At 48.2% G+C, this 16,212-nt stretch overlaps 1 protein-coding gene across 2 annotated transcripts; it reads right to left on the bottom strand.

The window, feature by feature from the left end:
• Positions 1 to 1,370: 1,370 nt before the first annotated feature.
• On the bottom strand, positions 1,371 to 16,200 carry LOC120371802 (glutamine amidotransferase-like class 1 domain-containing protein 3A, mitochondrial). Of its 2 annotated transcripts, XM_039488059.1 has the most exons (5): positions 16,036 to 16,200; positions 9,193 to 9,364; positions 7,413 to 7,614; positions 5,340 to 5,510; positions 4,906 to 4,927 (listed from the first exon to the last, which is right to left on the bottom strand). In XM_039488059.1, exons 1-4 carry the CDS (start codon positions 16,141 to 16,143, stop codon positions 5,360 to 5,362), a joined length of 633 nt encoding a protein of 210 aa, XP_039343993.1. In that variant the 5' UTR covers positions 16,144 to 16,200; the 3' UTR covers positions 4,906 to 4,927; positions 5,340 to 5,359. The 2 variants fall into 2 exon arrangements, with proteins under 2 accessions (XP_039343992.1, XP_039343993.1); XM_039488058.1 differs by lacking the exons at positions 4,906 to 4,927; positions 5,340 to 5,510 and adding an exon at positions 1,371 to 2,056.
• Between the last annotated feature and the right edge of the window lie 12 nt (positions 16,201 to 16,212).

The following is a 16,212-nucleotide window of genomic DNA, read 5'->3' on the forward strand; positions in this document are numbered from 1 at the left end:
CACACATTTTTTTGGGTTGGCTTCCAAGTTCCACAGAAAAAGTCAAAAACGAAATTTTGATAGGAAATAGCTCCCTCCTTAGAGGTTTTACTCTCTACATCCCCATTTCTAAGAAACTTTCAAAGCTTACATTCCTTTCTATTTCCGAGGTGGTGGGAGGTGGGGGGGACTGAAGCATTATGTTTGTGTATGACATCCCTTTATATGTTAGCAAGATGGCAAAGATGCATCATATCTCAGAAGGGAAAAAAGCCCATTAATATCAACATTCTAGGACTTTAGATAAACTGATGGAAATTTCAGATCAATCTCTCAGAGTCTGGGACAACCCAGAAAACTCCTCTGCCATTCAGCTACCTAATGACAATTGCTACATGTCAGGCCACTAGAAGCCTGACATAAGCACGAGACTGTGATGCGCCTAAGTACTATTATTATTGCCAATGCTTACATTTCATTGCCAGTGTACGACAGGGTATCTGTGAGTAAAGGTGGCAAGATCTTAGTGATAAAGATGCCCAGGTTTGTCTAGAGGAACATTTCTCAAATGCGGCCACCGTGGGCTTTTCGTGCGGCCACGACAGCCTCCTGGGTGGTGATGGGGGGTGGGGGAAGCATCAGCCCCTCTCTCCTTGTTGCTCCTGGATGTACCATCCTGCACCACCTCTAGAGAGAGGTGGGGCACAACGCTGCAGGAGCAAGGTGAGTTCTTGACCCATGTTGGGGGGAGGGGGGTTGGGCGGCAGGCTCCAGCGGCAAGACTTCAGGAACCTGGCCGTGTGGCCCCAGGCTCTGACTGTGAGGCAGTGGGTACTGACTCCCCCAGCTCTGGTCATGCAACCCTGGCCTCCACCTCCTGTCTGCCCCCGCCGGGGACTCCTGCCCCATCCAACCCCCCTGTTCCCTGACGGCCCCCCAGGGACCCTATCCAACCACCCCTTCTCCCTGTCCCCTGACTGCCCCTGGAACCCCTGCCCCTGACTGCCTCCCGGGACTCCTGCCCTCATTCAACCCCCTGTTTTCCCCCTAACCACCCCAACTCCTACCCACACCCCCACCCTCTGACCACCACCCCAAACTCCCATGCCCTCTATCCAACACCCCCTGCTTCCTTCCCCCTTATTGCACTGCCTGGAGCACCGGTGGCTGGCAGTGCTACAGCCGCACCACCCAGCTGGAGCCAAGCCACATTGCCACCACCACCATGCAGCTCAGAGCATTGGGTCAGGCCAGGCTCTGCAGCTGTGCTGCCCCAGGAGCTCACAGCCCCGCCACGCAGAGCATTGTGCCAGCGGCGGGGCGAGCTGAGGCTGCGGAGGAGGAGGAACAGCGGGGGAGAGGCCGGGGGCTAGCCTCCCGGGCCAGGAGCTCGGGGGCCGGCAGTCCTGCAGGCTGTAGTTTGCCCACCCCTGCACTAAGCCCTGGATGGGGGGAGGGGGGGCTTAAAGGGGGGAGGCAGCATTATTTTTGTTATTGAGTCTGCCAAAAAACCCTACAAATATACATTACAATGATTTGGATGTGTATCTGTGCATATTTAATTGTTTTTCCTAAAGATAATTAAGTATTTTAGGAAAAAAGTGTCAGTGTGGCCACCAGTGAGAGTTGGTGGCCGCACTCTGAGGCCACCAAAAATTTTGTTGCGAGAACCCCAAGTCTAGACTTCTCCCTCCTTGGTAGCTAGCAGCAGTCCAATGGGAAAGGGCCCAGTGTAATTAGAAATAAGCTTTGTGGAACAAGGGTGTAGGGAGAAGCAGAGCAGTGGCCCATTCTCAGTGGCTGCTCTCCATTACTATGTATCCAAAATTTATTTCAGAAGACTTGGATTCCCATCATTTTCCAGCATGTTCTGTAGTCAGGCATTCAGGCAAGTTTCAGCACTTCTTTGATCATCTTTCCAATACCATCATAGACCTCATGGACTGGGGCATTGCACATGAAGGCACTGGTCGTCACCAGCTTGTTCTTCACATCCACATGAATCTCATCTACATGCTTGTTCACGTGTTTGCAGCCAAGTTCCTTCATGGCTTCTGCAGTCTTTGCATAGGGCCACCTAAAGGAAGAAGTGAGAATAAATCAAGTGTGTGTAGGGGATCCTGACAAGAGAGACTCTGCCAAGGCCTTCAATAGAAAGGATCCTTTCTCATTAGGTGTCCCACAGAGTAGCTAGGAGTCTGACATCGCTAAATGAATACCCCTCAGGTAAGAGACCACTCTGTGGAAGACAGTGTATACTGTGGCAGAGGAATTCCTCAGAAGTCAAGGAATTAAGCAAACTCTATACTACTCCCTCTCCCTCACTAAAATAATCAAAAAGCATCAATAAATTTAAACGTTAAGGGTATGTCTACATTACGAAATTAGGTCTATTTTATAGAAGTTGATTTTTAGAAATCAATTTTATACAGTCGACTGCGTATGTCCATACTAAGCGCATTAAGTTGGCGGAGTGTGTCCTCACTACCGTGGCTAGCATCGACTTACGGAGCGTTGCACTGTGGGTAGCTATCCCACAGTTCCCTCAGTCTCCGCCGCCCATTGGAATTCTGGGTTAAGCTCCCAGTGCCTGATGGGGTAAAAACATTGTTGCGGGTCGTTTTGGTTACATGTCATCAGTTGCCCCTCCCTCTGTGAAAACAAAGCAGACAATCGTTTTGCACTTTTTTCCCTGCAGATGCCATACCACGGCAAGTGTGCAGCCTGCTCAGCTCAGCTCACTGACACCACCGGTGTTGTGTCCTGGGTGCTTCCTGGCTGCTACTGGCAGCAGACAGTGCAATAGGACTATAAACCATTGTCATCATCATTCACTGCTTCTGCTGCAACTCTGCTTTCCTGCTCTCCTTCAGATGCCATACCACAGCAAGTGTGTAGCCCACTCAGCTCACCGACACCACCGCTGTTGTGTCCTGGGTGCTGCTGGCAGCAGACGGTGCAGTAGGTCTGCAAATCATCGTCATCATCATACATCGCTTCTGCTGCAACTCTACTCTTCTGCTGTTGTAAATGAGCTCAGTCTCAATTGAGTAAATGATGACTGACCTCAATAGAGTAAATGAGCTCAGTCATCCACCGCTTCCACTGCAACTCTGCTCTCCTGGTGCCATGAATCCACCTCGCAGGTCTTCTCATCGTTCGGTATAAATATCTATTCTCGTAGCATCCCTCATCATCCACGAATTCCGCTGCAACGGTGCTCTGCTGATATTGCCTTGACAGCGAATTTCTCCATGTTGTCTGTCATGGGCTCCCGTGTCCTCAGGAAATGTGTGCAGTGCTAACCATCATCTGCCACCGCTTCCACTGCAACTCTGCTCTCCTGGTGCCATGAATACACCTCTCAGATCCTCTCGTCATTTGGTATAAATATCTATTCTTGTGGCATCCGTCATCCACCGATTCCGCTGCAACTCTGCTTTCCTGCTCTCCTTCAGATGCCATACCATGGCAAGCATGGAGCCCGCTCAGCTCACTGATGCTGTTGTGAGCATTGTAAACACCTCGCGCATTAGCCTGCAGTATGTGGAGAACCAGAACCTGCAAAAGCAGGCGAGGAGGCGACGACAGCGTGATCATGATAGCGATAAGGACATGGACACAGACTTCTCTCAAAGCACGGGCCCTGGCAATTTGGACATCATGATGGTAATGGAGCAGGTTCATGCTGTGGCATGCCGATTCTGGGCCCGGGAAACAAGCACAGACTGGTGGTACTGCATAGTGTTACAGGTATGGGATGATTCCCAGTGACTGCGAAACTTTGGCATGCATAAGGGCACTTTCATGGAACTTTGTGACTTGCTTTCCCCTGCCCTGAAGCGCAAGAATACCAAGATAAGAGCAGCCCTCACAGTTGAGAAGCGAGTGGCAATAGCCCTCTGGAAGCTTGCCAGACAGCTACTGGTCAGTCGGTAATCAATTTGGAGTGGGCAAATCTACTGTGCGGGCTGCTGTGATGCAAGTAGCCAAAGCAATCACTGAGCTGCTGCTACCAAAGGTAGTGACTCTGGGAAATGTGCAGCTCATAGTGGATGGCTTTGCTGCAATGGGATTCCCTAACTGTGGTGGAGCAATAGACGGAACGTATATCCCTGTCTTGGGACCGGACCACCTTGGCAGCCAGTACATAAATGGCAAGGGGTACTTTTCAATGGTGCTGCAAGCACTGGTGGATCACAAGGGACGTTTCACCGACATCAATGTGGGATGGCCGGGAAAGGTACATGACGCTCGCATCTTCAGGATCGCTGGTCTGTTTGAACAGCTGCAGGAAGGGACTTACTTCCCAGACCAGAACATAATTGTTGGGGATGTCTGGCTGATTACATGCAGCCAGACACCAGGGCAATTAGAAGAGCGCAGCAGGGCGCGCTGTGCATAAAGGAAGCTTTGAAAACCAATTTCATGACTGGCCCGGCTACGGTGTGACAGTTCTGTTTGTTTCACCTTGATGAAAACCCACGCCTAGAGTGGAGTGGTTGGGTGCCCAGAGCCCCTCCCCCCCTGCGTTCTTGGGCGTCTGGGTAAGGAGGCTATGGAACTTGGGGAGAAGGGCAGGCGGTTACACAGGGACTGCAGCGGCAGTCTGTGTTCCTGCTGCATTTCCTGCAGCTCCACCAGATGCCAGAGCATATTGGTTTGATCCCCCAGTAGCCTCAGCATAGCATCCTGTCTCCTCTCATTGCACTGCTGCCACCTCTCCTCTTGCTCCCACCAGCTCTCATCTCACTCGTCCCTCCTGTCCTCATGTTCATTTCTGGTTTCCTGGACTCTGACATTGTCTGCCTCCACACATTCTTCTGAGCTCTTTCAGGAGAACTGCATGAACTCAGAGAACATTTCATCGCGAGTGCTTTTTTTTGCCTTCTTATCTCCGTTACCCTCTGGGACAGAGATGATAGGGGCAGCGTTGAAACATTTGCAGCTATGGGAGGAAAAAAAGGGAGAGTAGTATTTAAAAAGACAAATTTTAGAGAACAATGGGTAGACTCTTTCATGGTGAACCAAGCTGTTAACATTACATAGCACATGTGCTTTGGGTACAAGGTTGTATTTTGCCTCTTATATTGAGGGTCTGCTGGTTTGGTGTGAGAGATCACACACGCAGGGCCGGGCAACAGAATTTGGCTTTCAGGCAGCCATGGTAAGTCACAGTCTTTCGGCTTCTTCAACCTTCATAACATGTGGGAATGGTTTCAAACAGCAGCGCCCTCCTTTCCCATACCAAGCACCCGTTGGGTTGGCCATTTAAAAGGAGGGGCTGTACTGGCCGCGAATCCATCCCAAGTCTTCAGGGCAAATTAATCCATGCATTATATTTACAAAGGTACACTCACCAGAGGTGCCTTCTCCAGCTTCATAGTCCGTGAGCCTGGATTGGGAGGGTATTGTCCAGGGTGACAAACAGTTCCTGGCTGTCAGGGAGAATGGTTTCTCCGCTTGCATGCTGTGAGCTATCCTCATCCTTTTCCACCTCCTCATCTTCCTCGTTCCTCAAATCCTCATCCCTGTTGTGTGAGACTCCCCCATTGCAGGTGACCATGGACAGAGGTAGGCCCCCCCCTACAATTGCATGCATCTCATCATAGAAGCAGCATGTCTGGGGCTCTGACCCGGAGCAGCCATTTGCCTCTTTGGTAGGCTTGCCTGAGCTCCTTAATTTTCACGCGGCACTGCTGCTGGTCCCCTTTGTAGCCTCTGTCTATCATGCCCTTAGAGATATTTTCAAATATTTTGGCATTTCGTCTTTTGGAATGGAGTTCATCTCCCCAAACAGCGATCAGATCAAGTACTTCCTGTTCGGTCCATGCTGGAGCTCTTTTGCTATTCTGGGACTGCACGGTCACCTGTGCTGATGAGCTCTGCATGGTGACCCTTGCTAATTACCTTGCCATGCTGGCCAAACAGGAAATGAAATTCAAAAGTTCCCGTGGCTTTTTCCTGTCTACCTGGCCAGTGCATCCGAGTTGAGAGTGCTATCCAGAGTGGTCACAATGGAGCACTGTGGGATAGCTCCCGGAGGCCAATACCATTGAATTGTGTCTACACTACCCCAAATTCGACCCTGCACCATCTTTTTAAGCGGTAATCCCCTCATCGGGGAGGAGTACAGAAATGGATTTTAAGAGCCCTTTAAGTCAACAAAAATGGCTTCGTTGTGTGGATGGGTCCAGGGTTAAATCGATCTAACGCTGCTAAATTCGACCTAAACTCATAGTGTAGACCAGGGTGTGACGGTGTTGGGACTCACCACTGCTGGCGCCTCCCACTGGTGACTCCGGGAATTAGCTCAGTCCCTGGGGAGTGCCCTCTGCTGGTGGTGTCCCGTCCGTCTTTTGCCCTCCATTGGCGCCTGGACTCACGTTGCTCCCTTCTGCTTGCAGCGTCCCCTTCAGGACACTGCCCTCCGGCAGTGCCCCCTAGTCCGTTCTCACCTCCCTTCCAGGGGGTGGGGAGGCTAACAGCAGTCTTTCACCTGCCGCAGTAGCCAGCTGCTCCCAAAGTCTAACCCCTTCTTTCAGGGGTATGGTGCAGTCCAATATGGCCACTTCCCATGGCTAGTTGCAATATAAGGGGGAAAGCGGGGACCCAGGCCCACCCGCTACTCTGCATCCTGACCAAAGGACCCTCTAGCGGCAGCCTCCATCTGCCCTCCTTCTCTTCCCTCGCTTGCTGTCCGCTCTCCCTGGGTCACTTCTCCTCTGACCCTTTGCACCCTTTCAGCCCTTCCCTCAGGGCCTATAGTGTGGCAGGTAGTGGGCTGGAGTTCCCTTCAGCTCCCCTGAGCCTGCCCAGCACTGCACTGTCCCAGGTGCTGGTCTCCTAGCTCAGGAGACAGACCTTCCCTGTTGGAGGCTTGGGAGAGACTGTCTGCTCTTCTCATGGAGAGCCTTTATATAGGGCTGAGACCAGCCCTGATTGGCTGCCACTTGCCCAGCCCTGACTGGCTCTCTAACAGACCCTCCCTGATTGGCTGCCTCTGTGCACAGCCTCTCTGGCCTGTCTTAGCCCAATCTCTCATAGCGGTGGGGCAGCCGCCCCACCACACAGGGCTAAGACTCTAGCATCCCTCGCTAAAGCTGCAAGTAGCCCTCCTCCCCCAGGTACCTGTATTGGGTTATTGACCAATTCTACTCAAACAAGTTAACTCTCCCTCAAACAGCAGATGCCAGCACAATACATTTCCTGCCACTGGGATAATTCAGCAACAGCGTTGAGGCCCTTTACTACAATGGTCTCAGCCTGGTTAGTGGAGGAGAAGAGGTATTGTGTCAGTATGTACCATAAATGATGTAATGAGCATTGGGAATCACTACCCTGGTGCCTTTCCTTGGGTTGAGAGAGGTAGACCGGTGTGCTGCATCAATCCTTCAGAGTCAGATTTTGCACTAGGGCTCTGCGACACTTACTTCTCACATTCTTTGTCCTGTCCAACCGTCAGCTCGCATCCTGGGAAGATTTTGGCTGCCAGAACTGGGGAGATGCAGCACATGCCAATGGGTTTCTTGGCAGCATGGAATGCCTTCAAAGTGTCCTCCACAACTTTAGAGATTGTGCAGTTCTTCCCCTGTGTTGCCCAAGTACTGAGGTTCTTAGCCACTCCAAAACCACCTCAGAATAGGGAAAGAGATTAAAAATAGGTGATTGTTTGAATGTAGGATTATTTGTTTTGCCAACTCAGCTATTTCACTAAAATGCTTAACTGAATTTGGTGCAGTGTGGCATTTATCCATGGTCCAAACATATTTCAATAAAACCTCAGCACACCACCACATCCACTGAATACCTGCAGCTCCCTCTTAGGCCTGGCATAGTTTTGCTGGCATAGCTAAGACAGTTAGGAGTATTGGGGGAAAAAATCACACTCCTGACAGATATAACAATGCCAGCAAAAAAAGAGTAGAGACAGTTATACCAGCCAATGAGTACCTTATTCAGTATCGCTTATTTAATTCAGGCAACTGGTATAAGCTGTACTGACACTAGAATTTGTTTGGCAGCATAAACTGCATTTCTGCTAAATGGGTTTGCTGGTATAGCTCCACTGGTGTAGTTATACTGGCAAACCCTTTGTAGTACAAACAAGGCTGCCAATTACCATCCAATAGAAACTGCAAAGAATCTTCGTGGTCTCTAAACATCTGGAGATGTATTAGTGCTTTATTCACGAACCCACTCCTCTTCCATTCTCTTATTTTTCTAAAGTTATGGTGGAACACGTTGCCAAAATAGTTCCTAATTAAATCCTCATCTAGGGTCTGAGCCTGTGCTCATTGAAGTCAACAGCCACACTTCCATTAGTTACAACAGGTGCAAGAGTGATTGAGCTTTTCATCGTTTGCTCTTCCACTACCCCTCCGTGATTCTCCTGTCTGTTCTAATGGCTGTACCAGGTACATCTTGATGATGTTGTCTACTAAAGTCAAGGAAAGAGAAGCATGGCAGGTACTGTGGTGGACCAGAAGTAGTGTGGCCCACTGACTAGAGCACTCAGGAGGGCTGGGCTGTAGTTCTGGCTCTGCCGTTGGTCTGTTAGGTGACTTAGAGTTAGTCCCTTCACCTATCTGTGCCTCAGTTTCCTGTCTGTAAAATGGGGATAATGATACTGATGCTCTCTGTAAAGTGCTTAAGATCTACCAGTGAAAAGCTGTAGATGAGAGCTGGGTATAATTATTTCCTCCTCTTCTCCCAAATAAGCACCTTCACTTCTACAGCCAGTTAAAATAGAAGTTACATCAAATCACATTTATACCAAGCAGTCTGTTAGTGCAGCTCTCCTAGTGTGCTGCAGCTTTTCTTTAGGGCAACAGATCCTTTCTCTCCCAACCTCCAAAAACCACCACCAACAAAAAAACTCCTCTTCCTCGTGACTCATGGTGGGGCCTTTCCATATCATGCCAATGGAGAGCTGCTCCCTTCCATGGGCTCTCTAAGGGGATGTCTACGCATCAGCTGAGAGGGCATTTCTCAGCACAGGTAGGCAGACACACTCTAGCTCTGCTTGAGCTAGCATGCTAAAAATAGTGGTGTGGTCTCGGCAGCTCACGCTAGCCACTTGAGTACAATCCTGCCCAGATCCAGGCAGCTAGCCTGTGCTGCCATGGCCACACTGCTATTTTTAATCTGCTAGCATGAGCAGAGTTGGTGCTTGTCTGCCTACCCATGCTGGGAGTCCACAATCAGCCCTACCTGGTATGATCAGGGCATCCAGTTCCTTGACATTAAGCGTGGCTAGGTCCTTGATGTTGCCTCTGGCAATTCTGGCACTCTCGACCAGCACGTTGCGTTTCTCCTGAGTTGGCTGCCCTTTCACATGGTCCACCACATGCATCTGTTCTACATCTGGAGCATAGAACTCCCCCTGGGACAGAAGAAGAGAGATTTTTTTTTTAACTTGGGCATTGTGGAAAAAAATTTTAAGTGATAATCCAGATTTGGTGACCCTGAAACATTGTGTGAATTCATGTTGACTGTCAAATTGTGTTACAGTGTTTTCAAAATATAACATTTCAAGTTTCTGCTTTGAAATTACTTTTAATTTAAAAATTTCCTCCAATTTTATTTTTTAAATAATTCAAAAATACTTTAAAATATTTGAAGCTGAAACAAAACATTTCAGTTTTGTCACAACAAATCATCTCGTTTGACCTGAAATGAAAATTTCAACTTTTTGATTTGCCAACAATTTTAAAAAAATTAGGGCTGTCAATTAATCATAGTTAACTCATGCGATTAACTCAAAAAAATTAATCACAATTAAAAAAATTAATCACACTGCTAAATAATAGAATACCAATTGAAATTTATTAAATATTTTTGGATGGTTTTCTACATTTTAAAATATATTGATTTATATTACAACACAGAATACAAAGTGTACAATGCTCACTTTATATTACTATTTTTTATTACAAATATTTGCCCTGTAAAATGATAAACAAAAGAAGTAGTATTTTTCAATTCACCTCATACAAGTACTGTAGTGCAATCTCTTTATCCAGAAAAAGTAACTTACAAATGTAGATTTTTGTTTGTTACATAGCTGCACTCAAAAAACAAAACAATGTAAAACTTTAGAGCCTACAAGTCCACTCAGTCCTACTTCTTGTTCAGCCAGTCGCTAAGACAAACAAGTTTGTTTACATTTACGGGAGATAATGCTGCCTGCTTCTTATTTACAATGTCATCTGAAATTGAGAACAGGCATTGGCATGGCACTTTTGTAGCCGGCATTGCAAGGTATATACATGCCAGATATGCTAAAAATTCATATGTTCCTTCATGCTTTGGCCACCATTCCAGAGGACATGCTTCCATGCTGATGATGCTTGTTAAAAAAAACCAACACATTAATTAAATTTGTCACTGAACTCCTTGGGGGAGAATTGTATGTCTCCTGTTCTGTTTTACCTGCATTCTGCCATATATTTCATGGCATAGCAGTCTTGGATGATGAACCAGCACATGTTAGTTTTAAGAACACTTTCACAGCAGATTTGACAAAAGGCAAAGAAGGTACCAATGTGATATTTCTAAAACTAGCTACAACACTCAACCCAAGGTTTAAGAATCTGAAGTGCCTTCCAAAATCTGAGAGGGACAAGGTGTAGAGCATGCTTTCAGAAGTCTTAGGGTACGTCTACACTACGGGACTATTCCGAATTTGCATAAACCGGTTTTGTAAAACAGATTGTATAAAATCGAGTGCGCGCGGCCACACTAAACACATTAAATCGGTGGTGTACGTCCACGGTCCGAGGCTAGCATCGACTTCTGGAGCGTTGCACTGTGGGTAGCTATTCCGTAGCTATCCCATAGTTCCCGCAGCCTCCCCCGCCCCTTGGAATTTCCGGGTTGAGATCCCAGTGCCTGATGGGGCAAAAATCATTGTCGCGGGTGGTTCTGGGTAAATGTCATCAGTCACTCCTTCCTCTGGGAAAGCAACGGCAGACAAGCATTTGGCACCTTTTTTCCCTGGATTGCCCTGGCAGATGCCATAGCATGGCAATCATGGAGCCTGTTTTGCCTTTTGTGACTGTCACCGTATGTGTACTAGATGCCGCTGACAGAGGCGATTCAGCAGCGCTACACAGCAGCATGCTTTTGCTTTTGCATGACAGCAGAGATGGTTGCCAGCCATACTGTACCATCTACCAATCCATAAATTGGTAAAAAGATGATCATGGCTACCAGTCGTTTTGCACCATTTGCTGCTGTCATAAGTGCCCCTGGCTGCTCTTAGCCAGGGGTGCAAAAGCCAAAATTGGGAATGACTCCCAGAGTCAATCCCTCCTTTTTGGTATCTAAAAATAGAATCAGTCCTGGCTAGAATATGGGCAAGTGTACTAGAGAACCACTGTATCAGAGAGCACAGCTGCTCTGTGTCAGATCCTGCAGAAATTATGAGCTGTATGCTATTCACAGGGGGTGCCCCTGCAACAACCCCACCTGTTGATTCCGTTCTTCCCCCAGTCTTCCTGGGCTACCGTAGCATTGTCCCCCCACTTGTGTGATGAAGTAATAAAGAATGCAGGAATAAGACACACTGACTTGTTAGTGAGAAATGAGTGGAAGGCAGCCTCCAGCTGCTATGATAGTCCAGACAGGACAGTAAGGAGTGTGGAGCAGAGGAGCCCAGCATCCCTCTGCTAGTCCAGGGGCAATTGAATCTTTTTTTTACACATGAAGGGTGGGGGCTGACAGAGCTCAGCCCCCTGTTGCTATGACGACAATGGTTATCAGCCATACTGTACCATCTACCATGAAAATTTAGGGCCAGGCACCCTTAATAGACCTCACCGACTGGTAACCGATGCTAGTCTGCATGGTTACCAGTCCTTTTGCACTGCCCCATGTGCCAATAGGCTGATGACGAGGATGGATACCAGTAGTATTGCACCATCAGCCACCCATGGCGGGGGGGAGCAAGGATGTTGGTGTTGAGTGCTGCAGCATCGGTTCTATCTGCAGCATTCAGTAAAGATAGGGTGACATGTTAAAGAGTCAAGAGAGGATTGTTTTCCCTTTCACTTCTGGGGGTGGGGGGGGGTGCGTAAATTGCCGAGCTATGCCCTGACCCACCGTGGACACTGTGTTTGACCCTAGAAGCATTTGGAGCTCAGCCAAGAATGCAAATACTTTTCGGAGACTGCAGGAACTGTGGGATAGCTTGAGTCCTCCAGTCCATGAGCGTCCATTTGATTCTTGGGCTTTCCGTTACGTTTGTCACGCAGCAGTGCGCTGAGCCCCTGCTATGGCATCTGTCTGGAGATTTTTTAAAAATGATTTTGAATTTCGTCTTCTGTAACGGAGCGCTGATAGAACAGATTTGCCTGCCCTTACAGCGATCACATCCGCATGGTCCATGCGGGAGCTCTTTCTTTATTTTGATTTTTAACTGCATCGCCACACGTGCTGATCTGAGCTCCACGCTAGGCAAACAGGAAATATTCAAAAGTTCGCGGGGCTTTTCCTGTCTACCTGGCCACTGCATCCGAGTTCAGATTGCTGTCCAGAGCGGTCAGTGGTGCACTGTGGGATACCGCCCGGAGGCCAATACCGTCGATCTGCGGCCACACTAACCCTAATCCGATATGGTAATTCCAATACTAGCGCTACTCCTCTCGTTAGGGAGGAGTACAGAAACCGGTTTAAAGAGCCCTTTATACCGATATAAAGGGCCTCTCAGTGTGGACGGGTGTGGCGTTAAATCTGTTTTACGCTCCTAAAACCGGTTTAAACGCCTAGTGTAGACCAGGCTTTAGAAGAGCAACACTCAGATGCAGACACTACAGAACCCAAACCACCAAAAAAACAATCAACCTTCTGCTGGTGGCATCTGACTCAGATGATAAAAATGAACATGTGTTGGTCCGCTCTGCTTTGGATCGTTATTGAGCAGAACCCATCATCAGTACGGACGCATATGGACATATGAATCTTTAGCGGATCTGGCATGTAAATACCTTGCGATGCTGGCGACAATAATGCCATGAGAACACCTGTTCTCACTTTCAGGTGACATTGTGAACAAGAAGCAGGCAGCATTCTCCAATCTCCTGCAAATTGTAACCATACTTGTTTGTCTGAGTGATTGGCTGAAGTAGGACTGAGTGGACTTGTAGGCTCTAAAGTTTTACATTGTTTTGTTTTTGAATGCAGTTATTTTTGTACATAAATCTAAATTTGTAAGTTCAACTTCCATGATAAAGTGATTGTACTACAGTACTTGTATTAGGTGAATTGAAAAATACTATTTCTTTTTTTACAGTGCAAATATTTGTAATAAAATAAATATAAAGTGAGCACGGTACACTTTGTATTCTGTGTTGTAATCAAAATCAATATATTTGAAAATGTAGAAAACATCCAAAAATATTTAAATAAATGGTATTCTATTATTGTTTAACAGCATGATTAATCACATGATTAATTGCAATTTTTTAAATCGCGCAATTAATCGTGATTAATTTTTTTAATCACTTGACAGCCCTAAAAAAAAATTTCTTGTTCTTACCCAAAATAATATTTTTGGGGGGGAGGGCAGGGCCACCCGGAACACCCGGATCCTGCATCTAAACTCCCTTTCGGAATGTTGCCCTGCGAGCACGGGCCGGAGGACTCAGGAGGAGCAGGGGCAACCGCGCAACCAGCAGCCAGAAAGAGAGAGAGAGAGGGGAAAGCACTGCTTCTCTCCAGCCACTGGCTGCACGACTGCCCCTGCTCCCCCTGAGTTCTCTGGCCCATGCTCGCAGGGCCGCATTCTGAAAGGGGTTTTAGTAATGCAGGCCAGGGCCCCGGGGCCCCCTTAGCCCAGGGCCCTGCAGCCTCTAAAGTCCCACCCCTCTGGGGGGAGCAGCTTCCAGAATTGCGGCTCCCAGAATCGTGGCCATGGGGGCGGTGCTGTGCTGCGCAGAGACACCTGCACACCCCCTGCACCAAACAGGAGCTGCCCCAGGTAACTGCTCTGCACCTCCTGCCTGCCCCAGCCCTGAGCCTCCTCCCGCACCCCTACCCTGAGTGATCCCCTGCACCCTAACTCCCTCCCAGACCCTGCACCCCCAGCCCTGAACCCTAGGGGTAAGCCAGGGGCACCTCCCCACCACAGTACAGTACTGTGCAGTTTATAATGCCTTTTGTCTGCCCCCCCCAAATTTCCTTGGAACCTAACTCCCCGCATTTACATTAAATCTTATGGGAAAATTGGATTCAACATCGTTTCACTTAAAGTTGCACTTTTCAGGAACATAACTACAATGTTAAGTGAGAAGTGACTGTAGTCCTAAACTCTATGGAGGAAAAGTTATACCAGTTTCCTCCATCAGAGGGCTCCTTTGGTTAAGGGATGAAGAAGGGACCAGCAGCACTCTGAATAGTCTTTCAGTGAAAGAGGGAAAGTGAAAAATACAGGAAGAAAAGAACAAGAGGAGAAAATACAGTTTCAGAAAGAGGGAGACAGACGCCTTTTTTTATAAACAGGAACTGAGAATGTGAAACTTGAAACCTTTATTAGATCCTTAGCTGATATAAAACAGCATTGTTCTATTGCAGGGATAGGCAACCTATGGCACGTGTGCCAAAGGCAGCACACGAGCTGATTTTCAGTGGCACTCTTACTGCCCGGGTCCTGGCCACAGGTCCGGGGGGCTCTGCATTTTAATTTAATTTTAAATGAAGCTTCTTAAACATTTTAAAAACCTTATTTATTTTACATACAACAATAGTTTAGTTATATATTATAGACTTATAGAAAGAGACCTTCTAAAAACATTAAAATGTATTACTGGCATGCAAAACCTTAAATTAGAGTGAATAAATGAAGACTCGGCCCACCACTTCTGAAAGGTTGCCGACCCCTGTTCTATTGACTTCAAAGGAGAAACAATCATTTACAGAAGCTGAGGATTGGGCCCAGATTTGTCCTCTGCTGGGAGCAAAGGGTGATCTCATGCAGTGTTCTTGCACTTAGACAATTTGGCTACAGTTACTAATTCTGTATTATCAGCTTCTTGCTGGCTGCTATGATTTTCTGTTTCAGATTAACTGGCAGCAGGGGCGGCTCTAGACACCAGCGTGCCAAGCAGGCGCTTGGGGCGGCCGTTTCCCGGGGGGGCGCCTTTGGCTCCGGTGGAGCTCCCGCCGGCATGCCTGCGGCAGGTCCACCGGAGCCCGGGACGAGCGGACCTGCCGCAGGCATGACTGCGGCGGGTCCCGTCTTCCCGCGGCTCTGGTTGAGCTCCCGCAGGCATGACGGCGGCAGGTCCGCTCGTCCCGGGCTCCGGTGACCTGCCGCAGGCATGCCGGCAGGAGCTCAACCGGAGCCGCGGGAAGAGGGGACCCGCCGCGGGACCGGGGAAGGGCGGCGCAGCGCTCTGCGCTGCTTGGGGCAGCGTCATTTCTAGAGCCGCCCCTGACTGGCAGAGCCCTTCCAGTGGCTTCTGTTTTTATTTTCTGCCTCAAACAGGAATTTAAAAAGCAGGTGTGGCAACTGGCCACTTAAAAGAAACAGAGAGAGAACTGCAGAAGTGAGCAAATGTCTAGGTCAAAAAGAACACTAGAACTGCAGCGTAGCAGAGGAGGGACATATTAGGGAAATTGCTTAAGGAGATTTAGATTTTCATGTATACAATTGAGTCCAGACAGTCCATATTCTACTGCAAGATTTCTGGGTGCTAAAGTCGTGAGCTCTGGATAGAAGAAGAAAGATACAAAAATAAGAGACTACCTAGGTTTTTTTAATCACATTCCCCTAGTGATCAAGTTCGCTGGTGCTGGGTGCAGTGCACGAATTTAGATAGATAGATAGATAGATAGTATCTTATCTAGATTTTTGTACTGTACCCACCACCTGATCACTAGGGCAATTTGATTATCTCAGCAGCAACAGGAACTAACACCTAAGGAAACTATGACTTACTGCTCCAATGAGCCCCAAAATGATTCCTGCAGTGGAGGAGATGGTAAAGAGCAGCCCAGGGCAAAAGGATATATAGCCAAGATAGACCTTGGCTCCAGAGCCAGGGTGCTTCTTACCTGTGCCCCCTCTCTGCTGAGATGCACCAGCACGGCAGAAGACTCATGGATTTCACTGCCATCATACACCCCACAGCCAGACAGGACAATGGCTACCTTCTTGCCCATGTTCAGACTCAAAATAGGTGGATTCTCTGGGAGGCTGGAGTTGCTGTGTCTCTCTGTTCACTGCCCTGA

The sequence above is a fragment of the Mauremys reevesii genome, linkage group 9, assembly GCF_016161935.1.
Source record: "Mauremys reevesii isolate NIE-2019 linkage group 9, ASM1616193v1, whole genome shotgun sequence".
Taxonomy (NCBI): domain Eukaryota; kingdom Metazoa; phylum Chordata; order Testudines; family Geoemydidae; genus Mauremys; species Mauremys reevesii.